The sequence below is a fragment of the Pezoporus wallicus genome, unplaced genomic scaffold, assembly GCF_028554395.1.
Source record: "Pezoporus wallicus isolate ANWC-B61680 ecotype Strahan unplaced genomic scaffold, APGP_CSIRO_Pwel_v1 contig_5069, whole genome shotgun sequence".
NCBI lineage: Eukaryota > Metazoa > Chordata > Aves > Psittaciformes > Psittacidae > Pezoporus > Pezoporus wallicus.
Window position 1 is genome coordinate 9,068,607 of NW_026642361.1, and position 20,712 is coordinate 9,089,318.

General features: G+C 60.9%; 2 protein-coding genes across 5 annotated transcripts; both read left to right on the forward strand.

The window, feature by feature from the left end:
• Window positions 1–3,504: 3,504 nt before the first annotated feature.
• On the forward strand, window positions 3,505–3,900 carry ATP6V1F (ATPase H+ transporting V1 subunit F). Its single transcript, XM_057429464.1, is given in 2 exon segments — window positions 3,505–3,699; window positions 3,756–3,900. Coding segments are annotated over 2 exon segments (285 nt in total). The 5' UTR covers window positions 3,505–3,541; the 3' UTR covers window positions 3,883–3,900.
• A 2,888-nt stretch (window positions 3,901–6,788) lies between these two features.
• Window positions 6,789–18,320, forward strand: LOC130609929 (cadherin-related family member 5-like). Of its 4 annotated transcripts, XM_057429382.1 has the most exons (16): window positions 6,789–7,000; window positions 7,674–7,764; window positions 8,218–8,432; window positions 9,478–9,537; window positions 9,611–9,703; window positions 10,319–10,405; window positions 10,512–10,622; window positions 12,433–12,603; window positions 12,684–12,774; window positions 13,551–13,657; window positions 14,054–14,254; window positions 15,531–15,710; window positions 15,834–15,912; window positions 16,694–16,881; window positions 17,250–17,270; window positions 17,830–18,320. In XM_057429382.1, exons 2-16 carry the CDS (start codon window positions 7,704–7,706, stop codon window positions 18,247–18,249), a joined length of 2,085 nt encoding a protein of 694 aa, XP_057285365.1. In that variant the 5' UTR covers window positions 6,789–7,000; window positions 7,674–7,703; the 3' UTR covers window positions 18,250–18,320. The 4 variants fall into 4 exon arrangements, with proteins under 4 accessions (XP_057285365.1, XP_057285366.1, XP_057285367.1 ...); XM_057429383.1 differs by lacking the exon at window positions 6,789–7,000 and having other exon boundaries at window positions 7,557–7,764; window positions 16,694–16,878; XM_057429384.1 differs by lacking the exon at window positions 6,789–7,000 and having other exon boundaries at window positions 7,557–7,764; window positions 15,546–15,710.
• Window positions 18,321–20,712: the final 2,392 nt, after the last annotated feature.

A 20,712-nucleotide genomic window follows, 5' to 3' on the forward strand; every position in this document is an offset into this window, starting at 1 on the left:
TGCTGAAATCTCTCTGAAGGTCCTGAAGGAGCTGAGGAATGAAGTTGCTAAGCCCCTGGCCATCATATCTGAAAAATCATGGCAATCAGGTGAAGTTCCTGATGACTGGAAAAAGGGAAATATAACCCCCATTTTCAAGAAGGGGAAAATGGATGACCCAGGGAACTACAGACCAGTCAGCCTCACCTCTGTGCCTGGCAAAATCTTGGAGCAGATTCTCCTGGAAGGCATGCTAAGGCACATGATAAACAAGGTGCTTGGTGACAGCCAGCATGGCTTCACTAAGGGGAAATCCTGCCTGACCAATTTGGTGGCCTTCTATGATGGGGCTACAGAACTGATGGACAGGGGTAGAGCAGTTGATGTCATCTACCTGGACTTGTGCAAAGTGTTCGACACTGTCCCACACGACACCCTTGTCTCTAAATTGGAGAGACATCAATTTGATGGATGGACCACTCGGTGGATAAAGAACTGGCTGGATGGCTGCACGCAAAGAGTTGTGGTCAATGGCTCAATGTCCAGCTGGAGACCAGTAACGAGTGGTGTCCCTCAGGGATCGGTGTTGGGACCGGTCTTGTTCAACATCTTTGTTGCTGACATGGACAGTGGGATTGAGTGCGCCCTCAGCAAGTTTGCCGATGACACCAAGCTGTGTGGTTCGGTTGATACGCTGGAGGGAAGGAATGCCATCCAGAGGGACCTTGACACACTTGTGAGGTGGGCTGATGCCAACCTCATGAAGTTTAACCATGCCAAGTGCAAGGTCCTACACCTGGGTCGGAGCAATCCCAGGCACAGCTACAGGTTGGGCAGAGAAGAGATTCAGAGCAGCCCTGCAGAGAAGGACTTGGGGGTGTTGGTCGATGAGAAAATGAACATGAGCCGGCTTCAGTGTGCGCTCGCAGCCCAGAAAGCCAACCGTATCCTGGGCTGCATCAAAAGGAGTGTGACCAGCAGGTCGAAGGAGGTGATCCTGCCCCTCTACTCTGCTCTTGTGAGACCTCACCTGGAGTATTGTGTGCAGTTCTGGTGTCCTCAACATAAAAAGGACATGGAACTGTTGGAACAAGTCCAGAGGAGGGCCACGAGGATGATCAGGGAGCTGGAGCATCTCCTGTATGAAGATAGGCTGAGAAAGTTGGAGCTGTTCAGCCTGGAGAAGAGAAGGCTGCGTGGAGACCTCATAGCAGCCTTCCAGTATCTGAAGGGGAGCTATAAGAATGCTGGGGAGGCACTATTCATTAGGGACTGTAGTGATAGGACAAGGGGTAACGGGTTAAAACTTAAACAGGGAAAGTTTAGACTGGATGTAAGGAAGAAGTTCTTTACTGTAAGGGTGGTGAGGCACTGGAATGGGTTGCCCAGGGAAGCTGTGAATGCTCCATCCCTGGCGGTGTTCAAGGCAAGGTTGGACAGAGCGTTGGGTTACATGGTTTAGTGTGAGGTGTCCCTGCCCATGGCAAGGGGGTTGGAATTAGATGATCTTGAGGTCCTTTCCAACCCTAACTGTTCTGTGATTCTGTGAAAGCCCCTGGGGAAAGCACAGCTGTGTGGGCTGAGCAGGGCAGGTGCCTGGCTCTGCCTGTGGTGCTGCCTCCTGCTTGCCACAGGCAGGAGAAGCTGGTGCTGGTGCCTCCTCCTCCTGTGGCACAAGAGAGGTCTGCGGTGCTCCTCTTCCTCTGCAGCTCTACCCAGTGCAGAAGTTGCCAGTTTGGTGCCTGTGGGTCTGGCTGGGACAGGAGATGTGCTCTGCGGGTCTCTGGCTGCCTTTGCTGTCACATCTATGCTCGTGCTGGTGGGGAAGCTGAATCCCTCATGGAGATCTGCCTGTGGGTCCTGGAAGAGCTCTGGGACTGAGGAGTTGACCGAGATGTTGTGTACAGTGATGACTTTCACCTGGGACAACACTTTATCAGTGACCTCTTCCCACTCTTCCTCCTCTTTGGCCATTGCCACATCCGGGACCTGGGTCACGTCCTGGTGTTCCACCACCTGCTGGATGGCTCCCTGGACCACAGCCAGAGATGTGATCAGGACCTGTCCACTGTTCTCGGTGTTCCTGTCCATTTCTGCTACAACCATGAAAGCCTTCTCAGGAAAGGCCCCGGGACAGCCCTCGCTGGCAGGTGGCAGTAGGAACCTGCCCGGTCTCCCCTCCAGCCCCTCACCTACAGCTCTGCATCCCCCGCAGGCACTGATTGCCACTTCCAGAGCCAGGATCGGCCCCACGGCGGCGATCCCACCGCCTCGGGAGAGCGCTGAGGGCTCTGCGCAGGGCTTGCTGCTGCTGCTGCTGCTGCTGCTGCTGCTGCTGCATCACCCCCTTGTGGGGGAGCAGCGAGCGCGCTGCTGCCAGCGCCAGACCCAAGGGAGCCGCGATGAGGATGCCTTGCTGCAGCCTGCACTTGCTGGGGGTGCTTTCCTGAGCCCCGCAGCGCTCGTCCGTGCCTGTCTGAGGGTTAGAATATATCTGAGTCCTTCATGGACCTCTGTATTTCATTAGTGTAAACCAACTGACTTCAATCTCAGCAGCTCTCTACCTGTTGCGATTAGTTCTTGTTTGCTAATGAATTGCCATTGGGTGATTAAAGACTTGTTTACTGAGGTTTAGCCGCAGTAAAGACACATATCCAGCACTCGCAGGATTTACTATGCGCTAACTGGGTTGTTGAATTAAATTCTCATTGGAGACCTTTAAACTGTGACCTGAGAGAGCTTCTCTGCAGCCAGTGGGTCCTCTCACAGCTCGCCCATGTCCTCCTGGATCTGCTGCCATGGGCAGCATTGCTCCTAAGAGGAGGAGACAGTGTGGATCCTCCTGGCTCACTGGGGAGAGAAACTTGCTTCCTTCTGCAAGTTAAAGGTGAGGAAAACCAGGATCTCAGGTCTTGCCTGTGCTGGTGGAGCAGCTCTGCTGACGCAGGCTCCCAGATACGGTCCCCATTCTGACATGATGGAGGGGTTCCTGGGGTGACATAATCGAGGCTCCCTGTGCTGACATGATGGAGGACCCCCAAGTTGACATGACAGGGGTGTCCCCATGGAGTTGGAGGGTGTCCTCATAGGCTTTGGTGCTGCCCCCATGGAGCTGAGAGATATCCCCATGGGGTTTGGGTATCCCCATGGGGTTTGGGGTTGTCCTCATGAAGCTGGGGGGTATCCCTATGGAATTTGGGGTGACCCCATGGAGTTTGGGAGTATCTCCATGGAATCTGGGGGTCTCCCCATTGGCTTATGCGGTGTCCCCACGATGTCAGCCCCGCATGCGCAACGGTGGGAGATGGCCGTGTGGGCGGGGCGACAGCGATGTTGCCCTGGCAACGAGGGTACGCGGTGTAGTCAGTTGGAGGCGTGGCCACGGCTAGGGGGCTATATGCGACAGGGGGCGTGGTCACTACTGCGGGGGCGGGGCCTCCCGTTCGCATCTCTCTGCGCCGGCGCGGTGGGCGAGGCTCCGAGGGGCAGGGGGCGTGGCCTGTCTCGGGTCCCGGCGGGCGGTGGCTGTGGTCGCGGACGGGTCCAGGTGCCGGTCGCGGCCATGTCGGTGCGCGGGAAGCTGATCGCGGTGCTGGGCGATGAGGACACGGTGACCGGGTTCCTGCTGGGCGGCATCGGCGAGCTGGATAAACACCGCAAGCCCAACTTCCTGGTGGTGGGCAAGGAGACGAGCGTGGCCGAGATCGAGGAGGCGTTCCGGTAGGCGCCTCTCCGCCGGAGAGGGGCACACACACACACACACACACACACGCCAGGTAGGGATGGGGGGGTCCGGGTGCTGATGGGAGCCCCCGGCCCGCCCGCAGGCACCCCTACGACCCCAGCAAGGACTCGGTGCTGCGCCGCGCCAGGGGCCTCTTCTCCCCCGAGGACTTGCGCTAGCAGCGGCCCCCCCCCCCCCCCCCCCCCCCCCCCCGGAACAACCCCCGTGGAGCACCCCTGGAACCCCCCTTGGAACCGCCCCGGGGGACCTCAGCCCTGCCCGGGAAACCCAATTTCTCCCCCGTTGAGATCCTAAAACTCTCCTCTGTGGTGTCCTGGACCCCAACCGCTCCCCGGGACCTCAAACACCCCCGGAGGTCCTAAATACCTGCCTTGGGACCCCAAAACACCCCCCGGGGCCCTAACCCCACCTCCAGGGTCATCAACACCCTCGGGGGAGCTCAGCCCCCACCCCCATGGACCTCAAAACCCTCTTTGGACCCCAAAATCCCTCCCTGGGGACTCTAAACTCCCCCCTTCCCCCGCGGTGCTGATGGGGGGAGGTGGCGGGTTGAGGCTCCCGTGACTCTGGGTCAGCAGCGCTGGAATAGGAAGTGCCGCCGCGGGGCTGCGTGATCCTGAGCGGTCCTGAGCGATCCTGGCTGGTCCTGACTGGTCCTGGCTCATTCTGCCCGCTCCCTGCCCATCCCTGCCTCGTCCTTGCCTGCTGCCCGTCCCCTCCTGCCGGTCCGTGCCCGTTCCCTGCCTGCTTCATGCCCATCCCTGCCCCTGAGCGGGTCTGGGACCCCCCAGGGACACGCGGCCGTTGGACCGTGTCCCCCTCCGCCGCGGGTCCCAACACGAGCTGTCACCGCTGACGGCCTCCTGTGCTCTGTGGGGTGCAGTGTGGGGCTTGGGGGGGGGAGATAGGCGATAGGCGGTGAGGCATGGGAGGGACAGGATCATAGGGTGGAGACATTCTATGGGGCACAAGGGGACAGGGACATGGATGGGGACATGCTATGGGGCACAGGAGCATGTGGTGGGAGCACGCTATGGGGCACAGCGGAAGGATAAGGACACACAATCGGGCAAAGGAACGGGGTGGGGACAAGCTATGGGGCACAGGGTGGCAGAGGGATATGGGTGGGAACACACTGGGGCACAGAGACAGTGGGACAAGGGCACACTATGGGGCACAGGAACATGGGGCAGGGTCACACTATGGGTCATGGGGGGCTGGACAGGGACATGCTATGAGGGACACCCACACCCCAGGGACCAGGAGGGTACTGAGGGGGTGATGGGCACATGCGCACATGAGCGGTCACACACACACGTGTGCACACACGCATGCCTGCACACGTGTGCACACATACATGTGCCTACACATACACACCTGTGTGCACACATACATATGCCTGCACACACACACGTGTGCACACATACATGTGCCTGCACATGCACACACATACATGTGCCTGCACATACACACCTGTGTGCACACATACATGTGCCTGCACATGCACACACGTGCACACATACATGTGCCTGCACACACACACCCTTGTGCACACATGGGGGGGAGGTTTAGATTGGATATAAGGAAGAAGTTATTTCCTGTTAGGGTGGTGAGGCACTGGAATGGGTTGCCCAGGGAGGTTGTGAATGCTCCATCCCTGGCAGTGTTCAAGACCAAGTTGGACGAGGCTTTGGGTGAGATGGTTTAGTGTGAGGTGTCCCTGCCCATGGCAGGGGGGTTGGAACTGGATGATCTTAAGGTCCTTTCCAACCCTAACTTTTCTATGATTCTGTGTGCCTGCACACACATACCCTTGTGCACATATACATGTGCCTGCACATACACACAAGTGTGCACACATACATGTGCCTGCGCATACACAGTGTACACACATACATGTGCCTGCAGCACACATGCATGTGTGCACACATACATGTGCCTGCACACACACGTGTGCACACATACATGTGCCAGCACACACACACGTGTGCGCACATACATGTGCCTGCACACACACATGTGTGCACACACACATGCTTGCACACATCAGGACTTGCAGGTGTGTGCACACACATATGCATGCCCAGACACACATGCATACATTCATGCCCTTTGGCGTGCATGCACATGCCAGCACACACACTGATGTTGACATGCATGTATGCAGACACACACACGCATGTTCATCCATGTACCGTTTCATGTGTGCACACATGCATGCAGACATGAATATGCACACGTGTGCATGCAGACACCTTTGCATGCACTTAAACGTGCATGGATGTGCATATGGACACACACGTACACACGCATGTGCTCACAGGCACATGCACACGTGTGCATACACACATCCTTCTTGTATGCATGCGCACGTGTGCACACAGACATACACACGTGCGTGCACGCATTCCTTTCACGCACGCACACACGTGTGCACACATACACACGTGTGTATGCAGAAACCTTCACATGCACACAACTCGCACTCTTGTATGCACACACACTCACACGTGCACACGCGATGCACATGCACACCTCTGATCAGCTGCTGCCCCCATGCCCCGTCCTTATCCCCAAAGCTGCTTAGTGCAGCCCCAAACTCACCATAGGGCACACACCCGTGCACGCTCACCCATTACAGGCAGGGATGGTGCAGGCAGGGGTAGCAGTGCAGGAGAGCACAGGTAGTGAATAGCACACTCAGGGGACTTCTTCGTTCTGCACAGGCAGCACTCCCAGGGCAGATGATGCAGGCAGGGGATGGTGCAGCAGTGCAGGCAGCGCAGGCAGCAGGCAGGGGCAGGGGAGGTGCTGCGCGGAGGAATGCTCCCGGCAGCACCCGCGGGTCGCATCCGCGGACAGGAGAGAGCTGCCGGCAGGAGACACCCCAGGGCAGCGCAGGCAGGGCGGGCAGTGCAGGCAGTGGATAGCGCAGGCAGGGATGGCACATGTATTGGGACACCCCAAGGTAGTGCAGGCAGAGTGGGCAGCACAGGCAGGGAATAACATAGGCAGAACAGGCAAGGAATAGCACAGGCAGGGAAGGTAGCAGATATCCCAGGGCAGGCAGGAATTACTCCAGGGCAGGCAGGGCAGGCAGCGGACACCCGGTGCAGGCAGCACATACCCCAGTACAGGGAGGGCGGTGAAGGCAGCGCGGGGCAGACGGGGCGGCGCGGGCAGGATTTACCCCGCACGGGGCGGTGCGGGCAGCGCGGCCCCTCCCCCCGTTAATCCCCCCCTCCCCCCCCGGGCCGGGGCAGCAGCTCCGGGCAGGTAACGGGGTCCGGGGGGCTCGGCGGGGGTCCGGGGGGGTCCCGGTGTTGGGGCGCAGCGTGGGGGGACCCCAGCGGGGTGCTGAGGGTGGGGGAGGGGGGGTTGGGTGGCAGATGGGGACCCCCCCGCTCTAATTAGCTAATGGGGGGGACGCGCCAGATGGTGGCCGCCCCCACAGGCTGAGGGTGTCCGGGTGGGGGAGCATGGGGGGAACTCGAACACGGAGGGGACACACGGGGGACATGGGGGACACGCACGGGTGTCCCCTCGGCCCCCTGAGCCCCGAGACCGCGGGGACGGCGAGCATCCAACAACGGGGTATGCCCAGGGGAAGGGGACAGGGATGGAGACGAGCAGGAACTGGGAGCTGGGGATGGGGAACCAGGGATCGGATCAGGGGGATGGGTACTGGGGGAGGCAGGATTACGGGGACAAGGGCAGGGGGACCCGAAGTTGGGGACACAGGGTACAGGAATGTGGGGATGGAGACCCCAGGGGTGGCAAAATGGGGAAGGGGACACAGAACAAGGACCTGGTGGGGGACAGGGACGGGGACCTGGGGCTGGAAGCACGAGACCATGGCTGATGGGACACAGATGTGGGGGCACGGGGGGCAAAGGATAAGGACAAGGGACGGGGACGCGGTGCCAGTCCCGGTCCTTCCCCCGTGCAGGGCACCACCGAGCGTCCCGTCCCTGTCCCCATGGCGGCGCCGTCCTGCCCGGCTCTCCTGGCCGCCCGCCTGGCACTGCTGCTGGCCACCGGTGAGCGCGGGCTGGGGACAATGGGGATGGGGGGATCCAGCTGCTGGTGGGGACGGTGGCCGGGGCCTTGGAGACCCTGAGATGGGGTCACCAGGGAAGGGGACTCTGGGGATGAAGACCCAAGGATGGGGATACAGGTGATGGGGTCACCATAGAATGGGGACCTTGGGAAGGGGACCCTGGAATGGCGAGCCTGTGGGGTGACAACCATGAGACATGGGGACCCAAGGGCATGGGGACCCAAAAGCAAGGGATCCAGGGGACATGGTCAGCAGGGGATAGGGACCCAAAGGCTTGGGGACCCTGGGGGTAGCCACCATGAGTATTGGGGACCTAAGGGGATGGGGATCCAGGGGATGGGGTCATGAGGAAATGGGGACCTAGAGATGGAGCCGCGGGTCTGGGGACCCTCATGGACATGCCCCACACGTGCCCCACACCCTGCGGGCGCAGCACAAGGCGATGGCTGCAGCAGCTTCGGGAACGTGTTCACGGAGATCACGGAGAACAGCGCCCATGGGAGCCTGGTGGCGCGGCTGCCAGCAGGGGGGGACGCACCGGGGGCGCCCCTGCAGCTCTGCCTCATCGGCCACGATGCCGCCTGGTTCTACCTGGATGGTCGCAGCCTCAGGCTCAATGCGTCCAACGGGCGCGCGCTTGACCGCGAGGTGAGGCCACCGGGAGCTGCCCAGCTCCAGCCTGCATCCATCCCTCTGCCATCCTGCTTCCATCCTGCCTCCAGCCCACCTCCATCCTGTCTCTGTTATGCCTCCATCATGTGTCCATCTGCCTCCATCTATCCCCAATCCGCTCTCCAACCATCCTGCACCCATCCTTGGTCCGTCCTCTATCCGTTCTCCATCCTGCCTTCACGGACCATCCATCCCCCAATGGTCCTGCCTCCATCGTGCCTCCATCGTGTGTCCATCTGTCTTCATCCACCATCCTACCTCCATCCATCCTCCACTCATTCTCCATCCATCCTGCACCCATCCCGGGTCCATTCTTCACCCATCCTCCATCCTGCATCCATCATGTGTCCATCTATCTCCATTCTCCATCCATCCTGCATCACTGTGTCCCATCTGCATCCACCTCCATCCATCATCCCTCCTTCAATCCACCTCTCTCCATCTATTCTGTGTCTGCCTGTGTCCATCCTGTGTCAATCTTTCACCCGTCCTCTATCCTGCAACGATCTTGCCCACCTCATACGTCTGCCTTCTTCCATCCTGCTCTGCTTATCCCTCCTCCATCCCTCCTACATCCAGCTGCATCTTCCCTGCATTCATCCATCTGTCTTTCAGTGTCCATTCTCCATCCATCCTTCATCCACTGTGATCTGTCCTGGGTCTACCCTGGGTCCATCCATCCATCCTGGGTTCATCCTGAGCCCATCTATCCCATGTCCATCCCAGGTCCATCCTGGGTCTTTCCATTCTTTCTGCACTCATCCTGTGTCCATCCTGTGTCCGTCCTGCATTTACTACACCCATTGTGTGCCAGTTTTGTGCCCATCCTGACTCCATCCATCCATCCTGCACACCTCCTGCACCCACTTCCATCTGGTGTCCCTCCTGTCTTTACCCACTGCACCCTCATCCATCCAGCAGCCACCTCCCTCCACCTGCACCCACTGGGTGGGGGACCCTCTTGGGGTGTTCCTGGGAATCTCAACCCCCCACCACCACCACCACCATGTCCCCTTTGCAGGAGCTGGAGTCCCCAGTGCTGATGGTGGCCCTGACTTGCGCTGAGGATGGCTTCTCCCCGGTACAGCCCCGGGCACCCCGAGGGGCTCCGGGAGCTCTGGGGGACTCTGTTCCACTATGGGTCACCCCCACAGGTTGAGTACCGGATCATCGTCCAGGTCCTCAATGAGAATGACAACAGGCCCCACTTCCAGGGCTCTTCCGACCTCACCCACAACGTCAGCGAGGTGACAGCATGGGACAGGGATGGGAATGGGCACAGGCATGGTCATGGTCTTAGGGACAAGGATAAGGACAGGGATGGCCATGGGCATGGATTTTGGATGCCATTGGGTTCTGTTGGATGCCATTGACTGCTCTTGGGTGCTGTTGTGTACCCTTGGATGCCGTTGGGTGCTGTTGGGTGCCACTGAGTACGTTGGGTGCTTTTGGGTGCCATTGGTTACTGTCATGTCCCATTGTGTTTCACTGAGTGCCATTGAGTGCTAGTGTGTGCCCTTGGATGCCATTGGGTCTCACTGAGTGTTGTTGAGTGCCATTGGGTGCCGTTGGGCTCCATTTGGTCTCATTGACTGCCATCGGGTGCCATTGGATATCGTTACGTTCCATTGGTGCCGTTGGTTGCTGTTGGGTACCACTGGATCTCACCGAGTGCTGTCGGGTGCCACTGGATGTCATTACGTCCCACTGGGTGCCATTGGGCACTGTCGAGTGCCCCTGTGTCCCTCTGTGTCCCATTGTGTCCCTCTGTGTCCCGTTGTTCCCCTCTGTGTCCCATTGTGTCCCGTTGTGTCCCCTCGGTCACTGCTGGTGCCATTGCTCGCTCTGGTGACCGGCGGCAGCTGGCAGCCGTGCACTCGGTGGTGTTCAGTGCGCAGGCGGAGGACGCGGACGGGGACACGCTGATGTACGTCATCGACACGGCCTCGGTGAGCCGGGATCAGGGCACGGGGCCGCTCGGGGCCATGCGGGGGTGGCCGTGCCGGGGGGGGGAGTGTCCGGTGCCATCTGCTGAGCCCCCGCCACCGGCCCCAGCCCGACGCCAGGTTCTTCCGTATCGACCTCCCCAACAGCGGGAAGGTGGTGCTGGCGCGAGCGCTCGACTTCGAGAGCCGGCAGCAGCTGGAGGTCGTGGTCACCGCCATGGTGAGACCCAGCCCCACCGCGGCCCCATGGAACTGCAGCCCCACTGACAGGGGGCTGGGGACCTGCATTTCTACCCCGTGTCCCAGAGTCCTCTCCTGTCCTGCCACCACCCCCCCACAGCCATGGTCCCCGTGGTTGTGGGCCTGGGGACCTCATGGACATGGCATGTCCCTTCTCCATCCCGTGTCCCTGTGTCCCCTCTCCCACCATCTCCACCTTACGTCCTTGTGGCTCCATGGCTGGAGGTCTGTGGACCTCATGCCCCCCTCCATGTCCCTTCCATCCACCTAATGTCCATGAAGCCCCATGAAGGTGGGGGCCTGGGGACCCTGTAGACACACCACATCCCTTCTGCCCACCCTGCGTTACCCCTGCCCATGCCAGCTCCACCCCATGTCCCTTCATGTCCTTGCCACCTCCACCCCACATCCATGCAGCCCATGGGAGTGGGCCTGGGGCCTTGCAGACATGTCATGTCCCCTCTGCCCACCCCATGTCCCTCGTCCCCTCTTCATGTATCATCTCCATCCCACATCCATGTAGCCCCATGGCTGGGGTTCTGGGAATCTCATGCCCGCTCCAGGCCCATCCCTGGCTCTGCTGGGACATGGGACGTGGGACACAGGGACATGGGACGCACGCATGTGTGGTTGTGCCCCCCCGTCCCACGTCCCCACTAATTGGGGGTGACTGATCCCCCCCCGCCCTCAATCCCTTGTTTCTTTAATGGGACACAACCCCACCCCACCCCCTCCCGCCAGCAGGTGCCACGGGGGGGACCCACCAGGGGTGGGGGGTCCCTGTGTCTGGGGGCCCTGTCCCATTGGGACCCTGTGCCTGGGGGGCTCTTTGTTAGGGGGGAGTCCCTGTGCAATGGGGGTTCCTTCTCCAGGGTCCCTGTCCCATTGGGGGTCCCTGTGCCCTGGGTGTCACTTGTCCCATGGGGTCTCTTGCCTTGGGGTCCCGTTTGTTGGGGGTCACTGTGGCCTGGGGGTCCCTGTGCCCTAGAGGGGTCTCTGTAACCATGGGTGTCCCTTTATCAGTTGCTTTGGGCCTGGTTGTCCTTGTCTTTTGTCTGGGGTCCCTATTGCATGGGTGTTCCTGTCCCATGGGGTCCCTTTGGGGGTCCCTGTGCCATGTAAGACATGTGTGTCCGTGTGTCCACATCCCTGTGTGTCCATGTATCCACATCCCCATGTGTCCATGTGTCCACATCCCCATGTGTCCATGTCCCCACATCCCCATGTGTCCATGTCCCCATGTCACCTTGGGTCCCTGTTCCTGTGTATCTATGTATTCATGTCCCCATGTGTCCATGTGTCCACGTACCTGTGTGTCTATATGACAATGTCCCCATGATCCCCATGTCTATATCCTGATGTCCATGTCCCCATATCCCTGTGTCTCCATGTCCGTGTCCATATCCCCATGTCCATGTCCCCATATCCCCATGTCCACATCCCCATCTCCTCATGCATTACCCGTGTCCATGTCTGTATCCCCATGTCCATATCCCCATGTCCACGTTCCCATGTCCTCATGCCATTACCCATGTCCATGTCCCCATATCCCCATGTCCACATCCCCATCTCCTCATGCATTACCCGTGTCCATGTCTGTATCCCCATGCCCATATCCCCATGTCCATGTTCCCATGTCCTCATGCCATTACCCATGTCCATGTCCCCATATCCCCATGTCCACATCCCCATCTCCTCATGCATTACCCGTGTCCATGTCTGTATCCCCATGTCTCCATATCCCCATGTTCCCGTGTCCCCACCTCCCCGTCCCGGTGCCCATGGCTCAGGAGATGAACACGCGGGAGCGGTTCAACGCGTCGGCGCGGGTGCGGGTGCAGGTGCTGGATGGGGATGATCAGTACCCGCAGTTCCTGCCCTGCGCCCCCCGCACCCACCGCGGCCTCACGCTCTGCACCAGCCCGGTCTACACTGCCAACGTCACCGAGGGGCAGCTCCAGGTGGGGTGGGGTGGGGCACAGCAGGGGGGGGCATGGAGGGTCTTGTTGCTTGGCTGTGTCTGTGACACCCCCAAACACAGACGGGGCCCCTCAGCTTCAGCCCCGGTGATGTCTACGCAGAGGATGGGGACAGGGGGTTGAGGGCAGCCATCACCTACTCCCTGCTGGCAGGTACGGGGGTGGGACATGGGATGTGGGATGTGGGATATGGGAGGTGGGGATATGGGAGGTGGGAATATGGGATATGGGGACATGGAAATGAACGTAGACTGGGGACATGGGGGTATGGGATATATGGGACGTAGCGCATGGGATATGGACATGGGACATGGGGATATGGGACATGGGATATGGGATATGAGGACAGGGACATGGTACATGGACATGGGTACATGAGGATATGGGGATATGGATACGGCCCTGGGGATGTGGGGGGTATGGGGACATGGCGACATGGACACATGGGCTGGGTGGGCTGAATGTCGGCAGTGCCTGAGGGATGTCACAATGCCAGGGTCCCCCATGTACCCCCATTCCCTGGGACAGGCAGTGCTCGGGTGAAGTCCCCATTCCATGGTCCCCATTCTGGGTGGATCTGCTTTGTCCCAATCCAATTGCCAGGATCCAATTTTATAAAGGGATTAGGCAGGAGGGGGGAAGGCTAATCCCACCCCCATTACGGGGGGGGGGGGGATGCAGGGTGACCATGGTGGGGTGGGTCACCCCTGGAACAACCCCCCCCACCATGTGACCTCCCCATATGGGTGTCTAATGGGGGGGGCATTGGGGACCATCCCTTAGTGATACTGGGGGAGAGTTTCCCACAATGCCTTGTGGTGACAGATGGAGGGGGAGGTCTGGTGTAAAGGGGAGGTTCAAGGGATATGGGGAGGGTCAGTAGGTGGGGTGGGGGTGTGTGGGGGTGTCTGCAGCTCACCTCCCCCTAGGCCAGGAGAGCAGCCGGTTCCACATTGACAACATGACAGGGGCCATCACGCTGCTGCGGGCGGTGGAGAGCAGCCGGCGGATCCCGGCCATCAGCCTCAGCATCATGGTGGGGGGGCAATGGGGCAGGGGGGGCAAGGCACTCATGGGGCCAGGGGGGGTTGGGGGAGTCAGGGGCTTTAAGGGAGATTGGGAGAGTGAGGGGGGTCATTGGGGTCAGGGGGTTCAGGGGGGTAACTGGAGTCATGGGGGTGATAAGGGGGGGGGGGTCAGGGTGGGCCATAGGGGTGAGGGGGGGGTCAGGAATTTTGGGGGCATCAGGAGGGATCATGGGTGTCCCTCATCCCATATCCCCATATCACATATCCCATATCCCCATATCCATATCGCCATATCACATATCCCCATATCCCATACCCACGTATCCCATACCCCACATCCCATATGCAGTATGTCCATGTTCCATCCCCCACATCCCATACCCATGCCCCTGTAACCGGCACAGGCGTCGCAGGTGAACGATGTGACCAAGTTCGCGGTGGCTCAGGCCGTGGTGCGGGTGCTGGCTCCCAACCGGCACCCACCGCGCTTCCCGCGCTCCTCCTTCCGTGCCTTCGTGCCGGCAGGAGCGCGCGAGGCCGCGCTGCTGCTCACCTACGGCGGGCACGTGCTGGCCCTGCGCGCGAGGGACCCGGACTTCCCGCAGGCATGGGTGGCAGGGGGTGTGGGATAGGGAAGGGGGTGCGGGAAGGGGATGGATGGAGGGATGCAGAGGGTGAGACCAGGCATATGGGATGGAAAATGGAAAGGGATATGGGATGGGAAATGGGACATGGGATGTGGGAAGGGATATGGGCAGAGATATGGAATGGAATGTGCGATAGGATATAGGAAGAGATATGGGATGAGATATGGGCAGAGATATGGGATGGGATGTGGGAAGGGATATGGGCAGAGATACGGAATGGGATGTGGGATAGGATATAGGAAGCGATATGAGATGGGATATGGGATGGGATATAGGAAGAGATATGGGGTGGGATATGGGATGGGATATGGACAGAGATATGGGATGGGATATAGGAAGAGATATGGGATGTGATATAGGCAGAGATATGGGGTGGGATATGGGATGGGATATGGGCAGAGATATGGGAAAGGATATAGGAAGAGATATGGGATGCAATATAGGGAGGGATACGGGATGGGATGTGGGATGGTGTATGGAATGGGATGTGGGATGGGATATAGGAAGAGATATGGGATGCGATATGGGCAGAGATATAGGATGGGATATAGGGAAGGATATGGGATGGGATGTCAGATGGAATATGGCAGGGGATGGACATAGGGATGGAGGGGATGGAGGCAGGGATGAAGGGTGAGGGAAGGGGATATGGGCAGGGGTATGGGCAGGAGATGAACGGATGGTTGTAGTTATGAGGGCATGGATATGGGCATGGATATGGGCAGGGGATAGGTGTAGGAATGGAAGGGATGAAGGCAGGGAGCAGGCAGAGGTATGGATGGGGTATGGGTGGAGATATAGGCAGGGGATAAACCTAGGGGATGAGGGCAGGAAATGCAGGGAGGGATATGGGCAGGGATGCAGGCAGGGACAGGGTCAAGGGATGGATGGACAGATGGATGTAGGGATGAAGGCAGGGATATGGGCATGAATATGGGTGGGGGATGGATGGAGGGAATGGAGGCTGAGGTATGGGCAGGGTTTGGGTGGGGTTTTGCTGGATTTGGATGGGTTTGGGCTGGGGTTTTTGGATTTGGCAGCTTTGGGCTGGTTTGGGCAGGGTCTGAGGTGGGCTTGGGTGGATCCAGTGGTTTTGGGATGGTTTAGAATCGGTTTGATGGGTTTGGGCAGGTTTTGGGCCTGGCTTGGTTGGGTTTGGGCTGGATTTGGGTGGATTTGCGCATTTTGGGGGCGGTTTGGTCAGAACTTAGGGTCTGAGGTACATCCCCCGCAGGGTGTGAACCCGCAGGTTCGGTACAGCCTGAGCTCCAGCACGAACCACAGCCACGGCCAGCACTGGGACCAGCACCGAGAGCAGGGCCAGGACCATTCCCAGCTCTTCCAAGTGATGCCCAATGGGCTGGTGGTGGCCAGAGCTGATCTCCTGCAGCCAGCCCAGCGCTACCGCCTGCAGGTGGGACATAGGGGGCACTGAGGACATGGGGGGGACACAGTGACCTGGGGACACTGTACCAGGATGGGTTGGGGGGGGTCCCTGTATGTTCCCCCCTGGTGCCACCCCCGTGTCCCCCCCAAGGTGCTGGCACGGGACGAGGAGTCGGGGGAGACCTCAAGCACCACGGTGGAGCTAGAAGTGCTGTGGCCAGGGCAGGCAGGTACGGAGCCAGGACCCCAATATTGGGGTGTCCCCTGCCCCATTGTCCTGTGACCCCCAAAGGTGGGGTGTCCCCTGCCCCACTGCCATATAACCACCAAGGTTAGGGTCCCCCATTGCCGCATTGAACTATGACCGCCAGAAATTGTTCCCCCCCGCCCCATTGTCCTATGACCCCCAAGATGTGGGCCCCCTCACCCCCAAAGTCGGGGTCCCACTCACCCCATTGCCCTGTGACCCCCAAAGTGTGGGTGCCCCTGCCCCATTGCTCTCTTACCCCCACATATTGGGCTCCCCCATTGCCTCATTTCCCTGTATCCCCCCAAGTTGAGTTGCCCCTGTCCCATTGCCCTGTGACGCCCCAAAATGGGGTGTGCCCCCTACCCATTGCCTTGTGACACCCAAAATGTGGGTCCACCCCCACTGCTTTGTGCCCACCAAATTCGGGGTTCCCCCATGCCCCATAGCCCTGTGAACCCCATGTTGGGGTGTTCCCCACTGCCCTATTGCCCTATGACCCCCAGATATGGCTTCCACCCCACCCCATTGCTCTGTGCCCCCACCTTCAGCTATGGGATCCCTCCCACCCCATTACCCTCTGACCCCAAAAGTTGGGGTGTCATCATCCCCACATTGCCCTGTGACCCCAGGTTTGAGTCTTTCCCCTGCCCCATTGCCCTGCGCCCCCCAAAGTGTGGGGCTCCCCATCCCCAAATATGGGTCCCCCCATTGCCCTGTGCCCCCTAAACCTGGGGTCTCCCCATGTCCCTGTGTGCCCGCAGCGCCCCGGGACCCGTCAGACGCGGGCGCGGCGCCGCTGCACGGGGGCGTGCTGGGGGGCGCTCTGGCCGCGCTGCTGCTCGTGGCCGCCGCCGTCCTCTTCCTCCTGCTCCGCGCCATGAAGCAGAGGCAGCGGCAGCACGGAGCGGCCGAGCGGGCGGCGCTCGCCATCGAGAAGCACCCCAATGTGGTAGGGGACCCCCAGAACACCCCCCTGAACCCCCGAACCCAGCCATGTCCAAACCAGCCCCTGCGCCCCGAAATACCCACACAGGACCCCCAGTCTCCTCCTCCACCCCCAAACACTCCCGCTGACCCTCAGTACCCCCTGCACCCCTAAACCTCCCCTGGACCCAAAGACACCCTCTTGCACCCCAAAACATAGCCTCAGACCCCCAACACCCTCCTATACCTCTAAAAACGCCCCCGGCCCCCCTTGGCCCCACACCTTAGAGGGGGCTCTAAGATGGGAGCTCCTCTCGGTTTGGGGCACAGGGAGGGGACCCCCCTTGTGCCTCAGTGTCCCCATCTGACCCCCCCCCCCCTCTGCTCCCCCAGAGCCTGCGCTGGTTCCAGCCGGTGAGTGGGGGGAGGCCAAATGGGGGGGCTACGGTGAGACACCCCAAAAGGGTGCTGAGGGGGTCCTATGGGGGGATCCAAATAGGGGGTATCCCATACGGGGTGTCCCTGGGAGGGGTCTCCAAGTGGGAGTCCTATGGGGAGCGTGTCCCATAGGGGGGTGAATTGTCCTATTGGGAGGTTGAATTGTCCTATTGGGAGGGTGCCAAGAAGGGGGTGCCCCATATGGAGGCATCTTTTCGGGGCGTCTTATGGGGGGGGAGTCGATGGGGGGGTATCCTACGGGGGTGTCCCCAAGAGGTGTTCTGGGAAGGGGGGTGTCCCATGGGGAGGAATGGGAGTATTCTCCCATTGGGGTGTTCCAAGGAGGGGGTCTCCCATATGGGATTGTCCCATTGGCGGGGGTGTCCTAAGGGGGGTGTCACAGGTGGGGAGAATCCCATGGGGGGTTGGCCCCAAGGGAGGGTCCCACTGGGGAGGGTCGCAACGGGGGGGGATCCCATGGACGGGCCTCATGGGGGGGGCGGTCCCCCTCACTGACCCTCTCCCCGTCCCCCAGGTCCCCGCCGGCAAATCCTCCCCGACACCCCCCAGTCTCTATTACCCCAATGAGGGGTTCAGCGAGGAGGGCTCGGATCCCCCCCCGCCCCCCCAGCCGCCTCCGCCCCCCCCTCCAGCCCCACAGCCTCCCCCCGCCCCCAAACCTCAGGCCAACTCTGTGGGGCATCCGGTGGGGTCCCCGCCCCCCGAGGGGTCCCCGCCCCCCCCACCTCCCAGCCCCCCCCGGGCCTCCAGCCCCGGGGAGGCCTCGGGGGGGGCTCCGGACACCCCTCCTTTGGGGGGGCCCCGGGGGCCGCTGCCCGCGCTGGAGGAGGTGAGCGAGGACAGCCTGGAGGAGGGGGGGGGGACGGACCCCCCGGATCCCCCCAGTGTGCCCCCCCCCTTATTGCAGCTCCTGGAGGACTCCATTGAGTGTTGAGGATGGGGAAGGGGGGCGGGGGCGGGGGGGAGGCGAGTTCTGGACGGTACCAATAAAGAGCCGGAGCGATACTGGGGGGCCCCTGTGATGATGGGGGGAATAGGAGGGGCACAACACCGGGGAGGGCAATAGGGGCACTAGGGGGAGGTAATGGGTGTGCTGGGGGGGGGACAGACCCACGGGGGGGTAATGGGGGGCAATGAGAGGGCATTGGGGGGGGCACACTCCGTCCCGTCCTGCCCCCGCATCCCCCCTTCTGGCCTCCTGGCGCGCCCCCACGTGGCGTATCCCGCGCTCCTCACCGCATGTGGCCACGCCCACTGTGGGCGGTGCCCTCCTGGACCCGCCTCTTAAAGGGGCCCCGTGCGCTTTTAACCTGGAGGGTCCTGGGGTCCCCCCGGGTGCCACGGGGGGATCTCGAGCTGTGGGAGTTCCCAGGTGTGAGCCCCCCACGTCACCGAGACCTCACGAGCGGCCCCCACTGGGTTGTACTGGAAGCACTGGGATGTTCTGGGTCTGTGGGAGCACTGAGTGGCTGTGGTGTGCCGGGGTACCCTGGGGTATTGAGAGCACTTGGGTATACTGGGGTGCACTGGGAGTACTAGGGAATACTGGGCCGTACTGGCAGCACTGGGCTGTACTGGGAGCACTGAGAGATGGAAGCACTGGGCCATAATGGGAGTACTGGGGTATACTGGGAGAACCGGGATGGACTGGGAGCCCTGGGACATACTGGCAGCACTGAGAGAACTGGGGGCATTGGCAGCACTGGGGAGCACTGCGCCATAGTGGGAGCACTGGGCCATACTGAGACACCCCAGTATGCCCCAGCGCACCCCAATACACCTCAATCCTCCCAGTAAACCCAGTACACCCCAGTGCTCCCAGTCCAGCCCAGTGCACCCCCGTGCTCTCAGTACATCCCAGTGCACCCAGTACACTCCATCCCAGCACACCCCAGTGCTCCCAGTCCAGGCCAGTGCTCCCAGCCAACCCCCCTTCTCTTCCATTAATCTCTCCCCCCTCCCCCGTTAATCCGCTCCACTCTAATCCCGGCTGTAAATGGCCCGAACTCGGGGGGGGACGACACGGACACGACCCGGCCCCCCTCGGGACCGAGACCCCGCAAGGGGGGGGGGGGGCGGAGCCAAGGGGCGTGGCCACGCCCCCCAACACCCAGGAATGGAGCAACCGGAGCGTCTCCGAGACACCACCATGGACCCCCCCGGGCACCCCCTGGAGCCCCCCCCCGCCGGTGCCGGGCCCCCCCCCCTGCGACACGAGACGGCGCCGCGCTGCGGGACCCGCTTGGGGGGCAGGTAATGGGGCGGTGAAAGAGGGGGCTGTGGGGGGTAACGGAGGGGGGCTAGAGGGCTGGAGGGGGAAGGGGTGTAGCGACGAGGCCGGCTAAGTTATGGGGAGTCCCTGTGCATCACCCAGGGAACAGGGGGGACCCAAACTATGGGGGTCCCTGTGCCACCATGGCACAGAGGGGCGTCCTGAATAATGGGGGTCCGTGGGTCATTGAGGGGCACCCAAAGGACAGGGGTGTCCCTGAGCTACAGGGGTCCCTGTGGCTCTTTGGGGCACATGGTGTACCTGGGGGGGGGGGAGGGGGCGGGGGGCTAAGTAATGGGGTTTCCTTCTGTCGTTGAGGGTCACACACAGGGGATAGGGGAATCCTCAAGTCACGGGGGTCCCTGGGTTATCGTGCATCACCCTGGAGATAAGGGTGTTCCCAAGCTGTGTCATCCTGGGACTCCCAGGGGACAGAGGGTCCCCAGACTACGGGGGTCCCTGTGATGCTGTAGGACATGCAGGGGACAAGGTGGTCCCCGAGTTAGAGGGGGTCCCTGTGTCATTGAGGGTCACCCTGGGGACAGGGGGATCCCCAAATCGTGGCAGCCCCTGTGTCATCAAGGGTCAACCAGTGGACAGGGGGATCCCCAAGTTATAGGGGTGCTATGCCACCACGGGTCACCCTGGGAACAGGGGGATCCCCAAATCATGGGAGTCCCTGTGCCACCAAATGTTACCCAAGATATAGGGGGGTCCCCAAGTTATAGGGGTCCATGCGTCACTGTGGGATATGCAGGGGGTAAAGGGAGTCCCTGCGTCATTGCACATCACCCAAGGGACAGGGATGACTCCAAGATACAGGGGTCCTTTTGTCACTGTGGGACCTCCAGGTGACAAGGGGGCCCCCTGTGTCATCAAGAGCCACCCTAGAGACAAGATATGGGGGGTACATCCCCTAAATCGCATCACGGGGCCACCCTCGTGTGCCCCTGACCTTGCAGCAGCGGATTAGTGAAGGCAGCGAGCGGGCAGCGGTAATCCCGAGCAGGCGAGGGAAGGGGGGGCACCCATCACCTTGAAGAACAACGGGGGGGACACCCTGATTTTGGGGGGGGCACCCCAAGTTTGGGAGAGGGGGGTACCCCCAGGTTGGATAGAGAGGGC

Excerpts from the sequence above, each read along its gene's own strand:
- LOC130609929 (XM_057429382.1), top strand. The coding sequence starts at position 7,704 with ATGGCGGCGCCGTCCTGCCCGGCTCTCCTGGCCGCCCGCCTGGCACTG. Across the intron at positions 7,765-8,217 it reads GGCACTGCTGCTGGCCACCG|CACAAGGCGATGGCTGCAGC; the intron begins GTGAGCGCGGGC and ends CTGCGGGCGCAG. Across the intron at positions 9,538-9,610 it reads CTGAGGATGGCTTCTCCCCG|GTTGAGTACCGGATCATCGT; the intron begins GTACAGCCCCGG and ends TCACCCCCACAG.